Source organism: Melospiza georgiana, chromosome 12 (genome assembly GCF_028018845.1).
Source record: "Melospiza georgiana isolate bMelGeo1 chromosome 12, bMelGeo1.pri, whole genome shotgun sequence".
In the NCBI taxonomy this organism is placed as follows: Eukaryota; Metazoa; Chordata; class Aves; order Passeriformes; family Passerellidae; genus Melospiza; species Melospiza georgiana.
Window position 1 is genome coordinate 7,108,759 of NC_080441.1, and position 15,449 is coordinate 7,124,207.

A 15,449-nucleotide genomic window follows, 5' to 3' on the forward strand; every position below is an offset into this window, starting at 1 on the left:
CTGAGGGTGAGAATCACAGAGGTGCATTTCAGGGCTTCCTTTGGGAGTGTTGTGTCTCACTGAGGGAGGGTATAAAGTCACCAGCTTTGAACTTAATTTAAATCCTGAGTTGCTTCAGCTGTTCACTTGGTGTCTGCATCTGTGTGTGGGAGAGCCACACCAGGCAGGGCTGCCCCTGCCTGCAGCTCCAGAGGCCTGAGCCTTGCTCTGGGAACATTCAGCATCAGTGATGAGTTGCACCCAGTGTGTCAGCAGTGCCCATGCTGGAGCCTGGATGGTTGTGTCCTTATCCTGTTGGGATGGTTGTTTCTCTGTCCTGTTGGTAGATCCATCCTAGGTGCCAGTATTGACACTAGACAAGTTGAGTCCCTGGAGTTTTTTTTGGTTTTTGCAAGCAGCATCTGTGCTCTGAACGCAGAGGAGAGCTGAGAGCTCACCCAGGAGCAGTGCAGCCATCAGCTGTTAATTAGAGACCAGCTGCCTCATCCTGCCCAGCCAACGGGTTTGGGGGTGTTTGCCATGGAGTCCTCCTCCCCCTGTCTGATTTAAGTCTCTGCTGAAATCAACAGCTTGATAATTAACCCCACGTTGGGGTTGTCTTGTCTGCTGGGAGATAACTGGATTATAAGGCAGCTGTTCAGTTCCCTGGAAAGCTCTGTGGACCAGGGCACATCTATCAGAACTGCTTGTAGTTGCTTTTTGGGCTTCCAAAGCCTTGAAGGGAAGTGAATGCAAAAGTGAAACTTGGAAAGAGCTGCCCAGGTGGGCAGGATGCAGCCAGGGTGACTCAAGCTGATATTCTGGCAGAAACCTCTGTGCAGCACAACACTGCACAAAAATACACGATTTGAGGAGTGCCTATCCACTGGGAGCTTTTAGGGGAAAATGAAAGAGGCTGGGACAGGGGTTTGTGTTGCAGGAGGAGAAGAGGAATTTAAAAAACCCTTCTTGCCCAGCTCTCAATTGCTGTTTCCTACCTGGTGCCAAGGATGGGATGTTTGTCTCACAGGCTGCCCTGCGGACATCGCCAATGGCCAGAGAGCCGCCAGTGTGCCAGAGCCTGAGCCAAGAGGAACCTCCCAGCTGCTCCAACAGGCTGGGCTGGGCAGGAGGAGGCTGTGGGAACCCCTGGCTGCTGCACCCCCTGCCTGGGTCACCTGTACAGACCCTGATCCCCTCTGCAGAGCCATGGGGCTGTTAAAGGTGATGTGAGACCTGCACGTCCTTCCAGGTGCTCTTGCATCCAGGGCACCTTCCACCCAGGCCAACCCTGCTCAGATGTCTGAAGGAGGTGGTTGATGGTTCCACCTCTGCCTATTTTGTCTTGTTTCTTGTGTTCCTGCTTTGCTTGTTGTCTCATGTTTCATCTTCTGGTGACGTGCACTTTGGGCCTTCCTGAGTGGTGTTTGGATAGAAGAGCAGGGTTCTGCTCCAACAAAACTAAACAAAATATGGAAAATATGGGTAATGGCAGTGATGGGTCCTGGCCCATGTAGGCTCCCACACCCCTTCTTCACTCAGCTGCCAATGCCCTGAGGGGTGGCTGCTTGAGAGGTGGAGAAATTGCTCATTTCTAGTGACGCAGATGTAGGAAGGGATCATGAAGGGCCAGCGATAGTTAAGGCTTGGAAAGGCAAAACAGGAGAAGGGGCTGTAGTAGCCCAAAGAGGAAAGCAGCATTTCTCCAGCACTGGCATTGATGTAGGCTCAGGGGATGAGGCAGAAGCAGACAGGGACTGCCCAGGACCCCACCAGGCTGGGCTGGACCCCTCTGCCCTGCTCGGCACCCACACTGTCCTGTTCCTTCCTACAGCTGCACAAAAACAAGCTGTAAATAGCTGGGGTGGAAGGGGAAGGAACTGGATATAAGGTGAGTGAGCTGATTGTAAAGCCTGAGTAATCTCATTTTCACATGTGCCCGGTGATGAATGAGCAGTTGTTCAGGCCAGGGAAGTGACACCTCCCCTGCCTGGGGACTGCAGACAGGAGCTGGTCCCTGTGCCTGCCACCGTGCCAGCCAGGGCTTGACCTCCACAGGAGCATCCAGTGCTGGGCATCAGCCTGCCCTCACCAAACCAGAGCAATCCTTAATGCCCTGGAAGCCCTTCTGCTTCCAGAAGAGATTTACTGTGCAGTGCAGACTCGTGTTAATTACTGCCAGCACTTAGGAGTCTTTATCTGTCTTCCTTTCCCCATAGGGATGTTGGCAGTTTGGATAGCTAATCTGGAATTAAGCTGATGATCCATAAAGCAGGGCCACCCTTTGGTCAATAATTCACTGCTGTCACCAGCTTCTTTGTGCTATCAGGAGAGTGACCAGGAAAGCTGATTTACTGGCAGCCCAGAGCATCTCCTCTGGAGCTGTGGAGACAGTAAAGTGGGTCCTGCTGTGCTGGTAAACCCTGAGTGATGCATGGAAGGGATTTTTCCTGTTCCAGGTATTTTGAGTGCTAGAATTAAAGACTAAAACATTTTTATGGCTAAGGAGCCACAATATAAACTCAGAGCTATGGTTCACAACTTTAGTCAGCCACCACCATGGGCTGGTGCAGAGCCACAGGGCAGGAGTGACTCAAGATCAGTGTGTGGGGAGGGAATTCAGGGCCATCCCTTGCTCATGCTGCTCAGAGCAGGCAGGAGGTGCTGTCTGGGGCTTGTTCTGCTGAGTTCAGCTCCAGTAGCACAAACCCTGTGATGTCTCAAAGGAGGCAGCACAGGGAAGTGCAGGATTGGCCTTTAGAGCAGCTGAGAAAATGGCCATGCCCAACTCACCATTTTTCCAAGCACTGAAAATGACTTCTCCATCTTCAAATTCTGCTTTCACTTTATTAACTTTTGATTAGTGATCATTCTTTGTTCTTCTGAGCCTGAAGTAGGAATTGATTGAGGAACAGGTTTCTTCTCTGCCCTGTCTGTGCTGCCAAGGTGCAGCCAACTGGAAGGATCATAAGGAAACCACAATTCAGATGTTCTCCTCCCAGAATGGGTTCTTCTGTCTTCTGGGCCAGCACTGTGATCAGAAGGGCCTGCTGGTGTGCACACACTTATGTGTTCACTCTTGCTAGACAGAAGTATGGATCTTGGTTTTTGCAGATATTTAAAAAATTTTAAATATCCTTATTTTGAAATAGACTTTGGTGCTTGGCACCAGGGAACATTGAGTTTTTCTGTAATACGTGTTGCATTTTGCTGCTGCCCAAGAGGGGAAAGGCTGTCTGGAGCTTGGAAAGAAGCAATGAAAAGAATGATGCTGTTGATGTTGCACTGAGTTTGTATTGGTGCACGCTCCTGTGCCTCTCCACAGAGTGGATAAACCTAAGGGAGCTGGGAAATAGAAATGTGGTGTGGAGGGCACCAGCAATCTCATGAGGGTTGGTTAAATAATAAAGCATTTGCTAATAAAAGAAAATTTTTTCCATGCTATTTCCAGGGCTAATAAGCAGAGGAAGTGGAGAGAATAGATTCTGCTGTTGCATGCTTGTGCATGATCAGGCCACCAAATTCAAAACACATGAGTTTTGAAAAAGTCCACAACTTCAGCCTTATAAAATGGGTTCCTTTCCCTGATTCCTGCCTGTGATCAGATAATGACCTTGGTAAGCAAAACAAGCCCAGCTGTATTTCATAATGGGAATATACTTCTGTACATTGTAATGAGCTGTTAACAGGGAACAGTATCGTGTGAAAATCTGCACGTTTCCCATGATGCTGCCCTGATTCAAAAGCCACACATAAATTACTTGGTATTGCAGATTTCAAGGTCAGGATTGGCCAAATAAGATCTAGTTTTTCACCCCCAAAAAACAATGTTTTTAGCAGGCTGGAATTTAGAATGGAAAAAGCTGATCTGTTGGGAATCTCAGGAGTTGTGAGAAGTGCTTTGGTACCTGTGTCAGGTGCTTGAAAGTGTGTGGCTGGAGTGGGAGTGATGAAAGGGAAAATAACATTTTTGCTCCTCCAAAACTCCTCCTTACGAGGCTCCTGAAGGAAGGCATCCTGAGCTTTGCAAGCAGTTGTGAGCAGTTGTGAAATTCACTGAGCTTTGAGAGGTTTCTAACAGAGCCAGAGCTGGTTTTCCCTGCTAGGATGAGTTCCCAGGGTTCCCTTCCTGATGCCAAGCAGCACACAGACACATGGCTGGGGCTCCAGAGTAATTTCTGCACTGAGGCATTTTTTCTGCTGGATGTGAATACTTGATTATTAAGCATATATTACAATTCTGAATATTATTTTAGCTGTAAGTTTAGTCTCCATCCTCTCCAGCTTTTTAGGTTTGATCATATTCCAGAGGCTTACTAAAAACATGCAAAGAATTTCAGCGAAACTCTCTGGAACACTTTTTGTTAAATTCTTTCAGTCATGCAAGCTAAATTAAATGACAGCTCTGTCCACCAAAAGATTACAAATATCAATCAGACTTCTCCCCTAAACTCATGAAGGAATTAAATGTTTTTCTAAAAGTCTTCTATTCCCCTTAATAATCTCTTTGGCTGTTCTCTTTACTTTACATATTTTTGAAGTGTGTTGAAAGGGATGATTTCTGCCCTAAAGGAGCACATTGCTTGTAGCTTGCTGACAGTATTTAATCTGAATTTGTGGGCACAATTTTGGGTATTGCTCAAATTGATATTTGCAATACTGCGGGCTTATTTCCAAAAGGAGAAAACAGCTATTAAACTGCAGTCCAAGAAACATGATGCTGAGCTCTTTTCAGAGATGGGAGATTAATGATAAAAAAGTATGTTGCAGCTCCAACTGTTTATGTTAAAATTGGAAAAATAGGACCAGGTGGGCTCAGTGGGCTGGTGGGATGGGGAGCTCTGAGTAAAGTGGTTGTAAAGAATGAGGAGTTAAAAAGATTTCAGCATACAGTGGCCTGTCCAAGACAAGCTGAGTCATTACCCCACATCACTGCATCTGTTTTTGTCTGGTCACTGTGCAGTTATGAATAATTGTGTAAATCACGTGGGATGCCCTGGGGAGCTTTCTTAGCAGGCAGGCTCAGCACACCGTTCCCATCTGCCTCGTATTTTAAGCTGCAGGGAGACCACAAGACAAGCCAAAGAGCCAAGATGGCCTTGGAAACCAGATGGGACTGCCCAGTGTCCCCGGAGTCCCTCCTGCCCATCCTACCCACCCAGAGGGTGATGGTTTGAGCTGTGTCCAGGTCTGGGCCCTCAGTTTGGGGAGGATGTTGAGGGGCTGGAGCAGGTCCAGAGGGGGCAGCGAGGCTGGAGAGGGGCTGGGAACACAAACCCTGTGAGGAACAACTGAGGGAGCTGGGGGTGTTCAGCCTGGAGAAAAGGAGACTCAGGGGGGCCCTCCTCACTCTACAGCTCCCTGAAGGGTGCCTGTGCTCAGCTGGGGCTGGGCTCTTTCTCCAGCAGCGCTGACACAACCAGAGGTCACAGCCTCAAGCTGCATCAAGGGAAATACAGGTTGGATAGCAGGAAAAAGTTTTTCACTCAAAGGGTGATAAAGTTCTGGAATGGCTGCCTGGGGAGGTGGTGCAGTCCCCATCCCTGGGTGTGTTTAACAAAGCCTGGATGTGGCACTGGGTGCCAGGGTTTGGGTGAGCTGTTGGGGCTGGGTTGGACTCTCTGATCTTGAAGGTCTCTCCCAACCTGGTCATTCTGTGGTTCTGTGAAAGGGATGAGGTTGGAAGTAAAACTGGTGGACAGCTGATCCATTAGGACCTGTAGTGAGGAGCAGGGGCAGTTTGTTGCCATGGTGGCTGTGTGGATGGGCAGGGAAAGGCCCACAGCCCCCTCGGAGGTGTGGGGATGTGTGCCTGGCCTCCCACAGAGTGCTTGCTCCCTTTCCATCAGCTACATTACAGTGTATTTTTGCCATCATGGTTTAACAGAGAGGAGCAGATATGACAGTAAACTCTTACAGCTGGGTGAGTTGTGTTTAAGTTAAAGCTATCTCACTGTTACATACCACTTTAGTGATCACCAGACTCTGTATTTTCCTGCCTCTTACCATGGGCTTTAAACCACAGGACATGAATAAACTGTAATGTTAGGGTGCAGTCTGCTCTGCTTGCTATTTAAGGATGGGGAATCTATGTTCAGTACACCAAATATAATTTCATAAAGCATGCAAACCATCAGGGAGCTTGTGGAGTGGTTGATGAGTGGGCCTAGGGCTGCTGCTCTGGATGAAGATGAGACATCCAAGAGCATTCCTGTGTCTGGATATACCATTGGAGTGGAGTGGGACTTGCACCCCATGCCTGGTCTCCTGCTAACTCCTCCAGTAGGTTTTGTGTCATGGGCTCCATTTCTCCCACAGGCAGCAGCAAAATTTAATTGAACCTCTCTATAGTTATCAGCAGCTGGGGAGGGTGTGCCTGAGGATGGAGCTTTTCTCCTGGCAAAGGAAAGAGCAGTGTGGCAAAGGGATGTCACGTTCACTTGATCCAAAGTTGGGGCCCATGTGATGTTTCTCAGAAAGTTCCTGTTTTATTGTGGCTACAAAGGCATAGAAATTAAGCTGCTAATTCATGGCATGCCAAGGAAGAAAGTAGTACTACGAGAAATGCTCAGTTATTTTCATGTTTGAAAACACACAATTGAAAAATCCTGATTTTTTGCCTTGCCCCCCACTGAGCTTATTAAATCTGAAAATATCCCAAAGCTTAATTCTCTCTGCCAGAAAGTTCCTCTGCTCTTTTGGGTAAGGCATGAAAGTTGGGCTGCTTAGTGGGGTTCTGTCTGGCTTGTTCTTTTCCTGGGATGTAGGGGAGTGAGGATCCCACAGGGCAATGAGGATCCCACAGGGGAATGAGGATCCCACAGGGCAATGAAGATCCCACAGGGGAATGAGGATCCCACAGGGGAATGAGGATCCCACAGAGGAGTGAGGATCCCACAGGGGAATGAAGATCCCACAGGGGAATGAGGATCCTGCTGCTGAGCAGTCGTGGCCCCTTCCAGCACAATGCGCTTGGGTTTTGACAGTGGTGCACTGGGTTTGAACTGGTGTGTGTGCTAATTAATTAATTAATTAGCTGCTGTGCATGACAGATCCTCCTTCCAGCTCAGCTGAGGACTGCTGTTGCTGGGGGCTTTGTTTGGAGGAGCAAAGTGCAAGTGATGGTGTCAAGGCTTGGCTGGTTGGCATGTTTGGTGCCTGGGTGAGATCCTCCCTGTGCTACCCCCAGCATTGCACTTGCCTTCTTTGTTTGTTATTTTTTGTGGTTGCACCATATTCCGGGAGAAGCTTGTAAATGTCTAAACAAAGTCAAATTCCTGAAAAGTGAACTTAACCAGCCTCGGCCAACGCCTGTTGGAGGCCATGAGAGCACATCCCCTGAGTTTTGAGGAGATGAGCAGCATTTTGCTGCCTGCCATGGATGTGGCCAGCATGGTTCTCACAGCAGGCACATGGCAGGAGAGCCTTGCCTCAGCTGGGGAACCCAGAGGGGTCTCACATGGAGCCATTTGTTTTTCATTACGTTATGCTCCTCTAATATAAACACTGAGGTATGTGGACATTGCTGTGGACAGGGCGAGCCAGATGCCAAAGGCATTCCTCCAAGGCTGTATAAACTTCAGGAGATAAATATTTTAGAAACTGTTTTCTAAGGCTAGCATAATAGTTTAAAAATATAACCTAGATTCCAGATATTAAAAAATGCCTTGCAAGGCATGCATATTGCTGCAAGAGATGGAACTAACCAAACCCCTGAAGCATGTGGAAAGCTCCCATTTTGCAATATCTTCTCTGTTACTTTATCCTTTTCCTTTTTTTTTTTCCTTAGCGCTGAGATTAAATTCAAGAAGCTTTTAACAGCAGAGTGGCAGTGATAGAAATTTTCAGCATATATTAACTAGCTGACTCACACTTTTTCAAAGGGGATCTGGGTTTATGATGGAGTAGCTGGCTGCTTTCAGCAACAGCAGAATCAGGGAAGTCAGCGAAGAGAGGAAGCTGATAGTTTATAATGTGTCTAATCCCTGTGTGTGCTGTGATGGGAGTGTGGGGAGCTCCCACCCATGTTTGGAAAATGGTCCTGACCCCGTGCTCAGGGGAGGCATTCAAGTCCTGTCTCAGGGATCTGCAAACTCTCACTGTTACGCAGGACCCAGCTTTAAAACATCCTTTAAAATATGCTTTCATTGTGTCGCTTGGCTACCCCAAAAACTTTCACTAGCATCCTCTGTGCTTCAAGAGTGAGAAATGAGATTTTTAGGTTATGTTTGTGGGGTCCACACAGACCTGAGAGATCTGTCATTTCCTTTCATGTGTTACATCTGAAATGGGAGAGACAATTCCTGAAAGCAGTGAGATTCCCTGAACAGAGGCTCCTCTTGCTACTGTTTTTATGCCTGTCTGGCCTAGCTTTGGGCATGTGTTTTGTAGCTGACCCCAGAGCTTTGGTGACATTGGGGTCTGGCAGGGCTCTTGTGATTGTCGCTGGGCAGAAGCCCAGAATGACTCAAGGTGGTTTTGCCTCCTCCTTTTGTTTCTTGCACTGCAGTTTTTTGTGCAGATTTGTCCATGAATGAGCCTGAGCTCCTCAGTGCTTTGGCACAGGGAGTGTTGGGGTCCTGTCCCACTGTCCTGGCTCCACTGAATCCTGTCCCCCTGTGTCACCTGCTCCCCCAGCAGGTGAGGATGAGGGAGCAGGAGGGTGGGAGAAGCAGTGACTGACTGTGCCCCTCTTGTCTTCCAGCTGCTCAGAGGGATGACTTTGCCCCGCCGAAAAGCTCCGGGAAAAGCCGCGGAGGAGGAGGAGGAGAGCGGGGACTGCGACGATGAAGATGAGTGTGGCAGAGGCTCTGGGGATGGAGAGCTGAGAGTGAGGAACCAGCTCCGCTTCCTAGCAGGTGATGGGGATGTGGCACTGTCCCTCTGTGGGGTGCAGTGATGGGGATGTGGCACTGTCCCTCTGTGGGGTGCAGTGATGGGGATGTGGCACTGCAGCTCTGTGGGGTGCAGTGATGGGGATGTGGCACTGTCCCTCTGTGGGGTGCAGTGATGGGGATGTGGCACTGCCCCTCTGTGGGGTGCAGTGATGGGGATGTGGCACTGCAGCTCTGTGGGGTGCAGTGATGGGGATGTGGCACTGCAGCTCTGTGGGGTGCAGTGATGGGGATGTGGCACTGTCCCTCTGTGGGGTGCAGTGATGGGGATGTGGCACTGCCCCTCTGTGGGGTGCAGTGATGGGGATGTGGCACTGCAGCTCTGTGGGGCAGAGGTTTTGGTGATGATGTGGGGAGCTGCCCCTGAGGCCTGCTCAGGTGGACTCACTGCAGACACCCTGAATTGTCTTGGTTGGCCGTGGTGCTGGTCCAGGCAGCAGCTGGAGAAGAAATGCCTCTGCTTTTCCAGGCTGGTTCTGTGGGGGGGCATTGAGAGCAGCCCATTGGTGAGGATTTGAGGCAAGGTGAAAATCTGATCCAGGTCCCAGGGTCACCCTCTTCACTTCTGCAGTCCTGAGATTGGAGATGAGCTGCTCATCTTCCTGGAGGGCACCAGAGAGTCAGGAAGGTTTGTTTGACTGCAGCAAATGATGGTTATTTACGATGTAGCATATAGAAACCCCCAATAACTTTTTGCACATACCTCAGGCTCATTTTGCAGAAGTGATTTAGGTACTTGGAAGCCTAAAAATTGCTTTGCTCGCCAGTGTGAGTCATGTCCTTGGTTCCTCTGAAAACAGCCCTGAGGCCCTGCTGGGGTTATTAATGAGGCAGCCCCTGGTCACCCATGGGGAGGAGAAAGCAAAGGACCAGTTGTGGTTAGGGCACTCGTGCTGCTGGTGTGAGCCCTCTCCCAGGCCCATGAGCACTCTGTGGGGCTCAGCAGCATCTCCTGGCTTGTTCCTGTGAGCAAGCCCAGGCTGCTGGAGGCTGTGTCCAGCAGGGATGAGCAGTGCTGGGTGCTGCTGGAGGCTTGGCCCACTTGGTGCTGGTTCCAGTGCTGCACGGTGCTCTTTGAGAGACCAGACAACTGAACCTGGATAAAATCAGCTCTGCAGCTTTGAAGTTTAAAAGGCAAATTTGGGCTCCTAAACGAAGCACAGATGTTTATAAATTCCCTCCCATTGGTCTGGGATAATTAAAATATCCTTAATGAAGTGAGAGCTGAAATATTAAATGCCAGTCTCATATCAAAGATTATTGACACATTATGTAAAATGCATAAAATACATATATTCAGATATTAAGTAAGGGAAAGAAAAGACTTTTAAAGTCCTCCACTCCAAGTCTGAAAAAGAAACACAGAATTTTGAGAGGGCTAAAACACACTTAATTTCATCCAAGAACTAAATAACAAAGTTTATGTTAAGGAAACACAGGTGATTCACAGTGTCCTGTGCTGAGAGCAGAGATACGTGTTTCATTTTCCATGATCTTTGTGTCACACCTTGATGTTATTTTTAATGTGTTTCTAATTTCCTCTTAAAGCCTTCCCCACACTCTCATCAGTGATCTCTGAAGTTGGGTATGTGATCCTTTCTGCCTCTCTGGTTTAATCCCTGCATTGATTTCCCTGTAACTTGCCCCTCTTGTCACCGTGGCACAGAACATGCAGCAGGAGAGGAGGACTTGTCCTGTTTGTGCTGCCTGTGCTGTGGGATGGGTAAATATTAACTCTAGAGCAGTTGTGTCTCTGGGGCATGGGGCTCCTGGCAGGTAAAATCTTTGAGGTGCTGAGAGTGTGGGGTTTGTCCAGCAGGGCTTTGAGGCCCTGACTGAGCTCAGAGAGTGTGAGCTGTGCTGTCAGGGAGGCTTTCTCCTTGCTGGCCCCTGCCATGTGCTCTCTTTTTGTGTTTTGCTTTAGAGCAGAGAGGTGAAGCTGATATGACAGTGACAGAATCCTATTTGCTTGGTATTGGATATAAACTGTGACTCTGTTCAAGTTTTATGTTGGAAACCAGCCCAGGAAAAGTTGCTGACGGTGTGGAAATACTCATTTTCAACATTTTTGAGAATGATATTTCTTTTTACTTTGAAAGGGTATTTTTCAATTAATTTTTTTTCCATCGTATCACATGTACATAGCAAGAAATAAAAGGGACCAGAAACCATTCCACATTCCCCCCACAAACTTCCACAAATTCTAAATTTTAGGGTAGCATGCCCATTCGAAACGATGCCAGGCTTTGAAATCTGGAAACGTTTACAAAATGAACTTTTACATTTAATGTGGCTTTATCTCTCTCCTTCCTAAGGTGGTTACCCTGTAATAGAGGCAGAGGGATGGGAGTGGCTGGGTTGTGTTGCTGAGCAGGGCTTTCATCAGGATGCTCTGCAGTGTCAGGGCAGGGACAGGGATGGCAGGCTGTGCTGCAGTGCAGTGCTCAAACCAAACCCCTCTGAGCAGGTTTGAGTCCTCCTGCTGGCCCTCCAGGTTTGGGGCTTTCCCCTCCTTTCCTCAGGTGCTTGAGCAAATTGGAGAACAGTGGAGAACTCCTCCCTTCAAAGGGTTTCCCAAGCCTTGCAGATGGACTTGGTGATGCCTTGAGGAGGAGGAGAGGTGAATTTCCTGAACAGCCACCGATTTTGGCTGTTGGAGAGGTGAAAACTTTGGCAGATTCTGCCACCTCTGAGGTTTTGCATCTCTCATGGGATTTTCTCCTGCTCCCCACTGTGGCTCCTGCCAGCTAACTGCAAGCATCTGCTAGGCACTGGCCTCACCAAGATGTCCCCTCAGAAGGTCTTGAAAATAAAGAGATAAAAAAAGAGGGGGAAAAAAATGTCATTCTAAAATACAGACTAGTTTTGATTTATCGTCTGTTGTATAAAATGTAACCTTTGTTTCCTATTTATAATGAGCCTGCAGTAACTGGACAGTCAACCTAAACTTTAATGATTTAAACATACTTGTAAACTGTCAAGTCAGAAGTTTGTGAGTGACTATAAACATATGTTGGTGAGCCCTATATGCTAATAAATTCATTATTATGTTGCCCCAGTGGGAAACACGGAGATGGCAGGCTTTTTTTCATGATAGGTCTTTTATTGTTTGTCACATCTGCAACACATTAAGGGTTTTGAAGGCAGATGATGTTTACAATAAGGGGGAGGGCTGAAAACCTCCCAGCTCAGAGAAGGAGTGCATCCTGTTTGTCAATGGAGTACCCATGGAGCCAGCACCCTGGCCGTGCAGCTCTAAAAATAGAGCTCTGTACTTCTATTTATGCCACTCCAATGGCAAGGCATGTCTGCAAATGAATTATAGCATTTCCCCCCAAATTATGAGTCAGTGCAAATGTCTTCCAGGCTGTGAGATGCAGACATGTGCTCCCAGCCTGCTGGTTTCAGCCATCCTGCACCAACAGGCACCCAAAGGAAAAGGAGCCCAGGGTGGTTGGGGCTTTGCTGATGCTCCAGCCAGCCACTAATGAGCTCACCTGGGCTGTGCTCACTCCAGATGCCACTTGGAACCAAAGAGGTTGTCCCCAGTGAGCCTGAAATTAAAACATGGATGCTGGAGAGGCTCCTGTGCCAGGTGTGGGCTTTATTAAATGCTGGGGAAGAGGAGGTGCAGGCGTTCCAGGGGCTTTGCAAAGGTGGTTTGGTCCAGCTCAGCTGTATCCTGGGCTTCTCACAAGCTTTGCTGGGAGGAAAATATCTGTTTTAGTAGCTGAAGCACCCAGAGAACGTTCTGAACAATCCAGCAACTTGGAGAAGGGGTTGGGAGTCTGAGGGGAAGATTTACTCTTCCAAAATATCTGTGTTAGGCAGCAACAAAAGTTGTCTTGGGAACAGATGGATTTGGCAGAATGAAGTAGAAATAGTTTGTCCTGGGAAGGGAAGTTGGCCTCATCCCATGAGATATGTAAGGATAGATGTGTGCAATAAAAATTTATAAAGATGGCTCTGGAAGTTTGTGTGTGTAAAACAGCTCCCCTGCCTGGCTGCTCCTGCTGCAATGACCTGCAGTTATTGAGTTTTGCTCTCAGCTGTCCCTTGGCCATTTCGAAGCCCCCAAGGAAGTCCCCAGTTTTCCTGTGCCTTGCCCATTTGCTGCCAGACCCTTTGTGGTTTCCAACACTTCATGCCATACCAAGGTGCTTTCTGAAGAATCAGCACAGGCTCCCCCTTGACCTACCCAGATCTGTAACTCTTCGGTGACTCCTAGCTTGCTTTGCCACTGATTTGTCCTCTTGGCAGGGCTCTTTTTTCTGAGTGCTCTCATCATCAAATTGCAGATTTGAATATTGCCTCTGAGCTGGCCAGGTGAGGTGTGTTCCCAGGTGGAAAGGCTGTTTGTTGGTCCTTTTTTCCATGTTACAAAGGTGGAGTTGCTTCCAAATGGGAATTTGGGATGCACATCACAGGGCAGGGGAGGTCTCTGGGTGTGCCCTGTGTGGCACAGGGTGGGACCCCTGTGTTTCTGTCTTGCACCACGTTTTTGGAGCTGCTCTGAAACCCTGTGAGCTGCAACTTCCATCATGTTCTGCCCTCAAACAGCTCCCAATGCTCAGGAAAGCATTCCATGTCTGAGAGGTCTCAGTGCTGAGATGCTCCTACAGCTCAGCCTTTGGTGACCTTCCTCCCTTCCCCCTGTCCTCTCCTGGGTTTATTTCAGGAAGGTGCCACCAATCCAAGCTCCCCCTATTGATTTCAGGAGGGTTATTTCAGGAGGGTGCCATCCATCCAGGCTCCCTCCCTCATTTTGGGGTCGCACCTGTACCAGGGGACTTCCCTGTCCAGGTGGAGGCTGTGAATGGCAGAGGGGGAGGCCAGACAGACAGGGTCACTTTGGGTGCTGCCCTCCTGGTTTCTGCTGCTCATTTCTGTGGGAAAGGTTCCTTAGGAATGAGCATTTGTGCTGGAAAAGGGATGCTCCCAACCTGGGGACAGCAATCAGAGTCTGCCCAGGCTCACTCCATGTGTGTGCTGGGAGAGAGATGAACACCAGTTAAAATATTTACAAGCTGATGCATTCCCATCCTTTATGGGAATAAAGAGCAGTGATCCCTGCTCTGGCAGTGCCTCCAGGGTGCCTCTATCCCAGCACCTGTGGCTGCTGCTCTGCTCCATTGGCTGCTCATCCCTCTGCTGAGCCAGGCATTCTCCAGCCCCCAAATGGCTTCTGAAATGCTCCTGCCACAGGTGGGAGACATCCCCATCTCTGTGGCTGTGGCTGACAGTGCAGGGCCACGTGGCTCTTGTCCCATGCTGATGAACAGCCTGCAGCCTTGGCTGGCCCTGCTGACAAATATCCTGTGTGCAGGACCAATATTTACTGTGCCTCAGCAGGGCTGGCCTGGCCTTGGCTCAGGCACTGCCTGAGATGGGGTGGATTGACACAGCATCCTTCCCATGGGCATTTCTATCTGCTAAAAGCTTTAGGGCTTCTAACTACCATTTTAGTAGCAGAAAATTACTTTTTTTTTACTTTTTTTTTTTTTTTTTCTCTCCAAAGAGAGTGCTGTTGAATGCTTGACTGAAGCAAGGATAGCAGAAACATGCTGTTTTACAAGGCATTCATCCTGTCCCAGGGTGAAAAAATGACAAGGCCAAATGTCAGCTAGATTATCCTGATGGAAGAGCTGGAATTGTACAGACTGAAACAGTGCAATAGTCTGATTATTGTTCTATTTCAAATGTTTGTGTTTATTGAGCTTTTCTTTTAATGAAGGTCTGGTTGAAAGTCAAGAATTCATCATCATTGTCTAAATAAAACCTAAAAGATGGAGAGGGAGTCACATGTAGCAGTTGACTGACCCTCTAATTGAGTGGCAAGTTCATTAATTTACTTCTGACGTCAGCAAAAAATGATTTTTTTTTTATTGACAGACTGAGAAAATTATTGGTAGTGTTTGGAGGAGGACTTGTTCATAGCATCCTTCAGCTGGCTGTGCTGCTGTGACTCTTGCAGGCCTCACACTGTACACTGTGTGTGCATTTGGAAGGGTTCTTGTGACCTCTGTGCCTGGATTTCCTCCAAAGAAACACTGATTCCATGACTGAAGAAGTAGAAAGTCATTATCAGAATTTGTGCTTTGAGAAAAGCTACATATATGCAAAAGCCATCTATGGAAGCAGCAAGTAAATCCCCTGGGCATATTATCCCATGGGTCTATCTTTTTTGTTTGTTTCAATTTCACTCCATTTTTAAAATGTTTTTTAAGTTTTTCAGCGTTGTGCTTACAGACCCAAGTCCATCTGAGCAATTTGTATCTGGTATTTTTAGGACTTCTCTGCCCTGGTCCATTCTGAACCAAAGCAATGATGCACCATATTTTAAAGAGCTGAATCGGAGGAGGGGATATTCATAAATCACATGATGCATCACATTCCCAGTGTGAGCTGGTCTGAATCCTTCTTTGGGAAGCTCTGTGGGCTCAGTGTGGGGTGGCTGGGTGAGGCTGAAGGGCTGGAAACTCACTAAAGGTCAGATGAGATGGTGCCTCTGCTATAACACAAAAATGTGCCAAGGTCTCTGGGAGTCTGGGACTGCTCATCACTCCCAGATGTTTG

At 48.2% G+C, this 15,449-nt stretch overlaps 1 protein-coding gene across 1 annotated transcript in view; it reads left to right on the forward strand.

Moving 5' to 3' along the window:
- The window catches only part of GPC3 (glypican 3), a 139,256-nt gene that overhangs the window by 104,352 nt on the left and 19,455 nt on the right, over window positions 1–15,449 (forward strand). Inside the window, exon 7 of the mRNA XM_058032627.1 lies at window positions 8,684–8,837. Within this exon, the coding sequence (XP_057888610.1) occupies window positions 8,684–8,837 (154 nt within the window). The remainder of the gene's footprint in view (window positions 1–8,683; window positions 8,838–15,449) is intronic.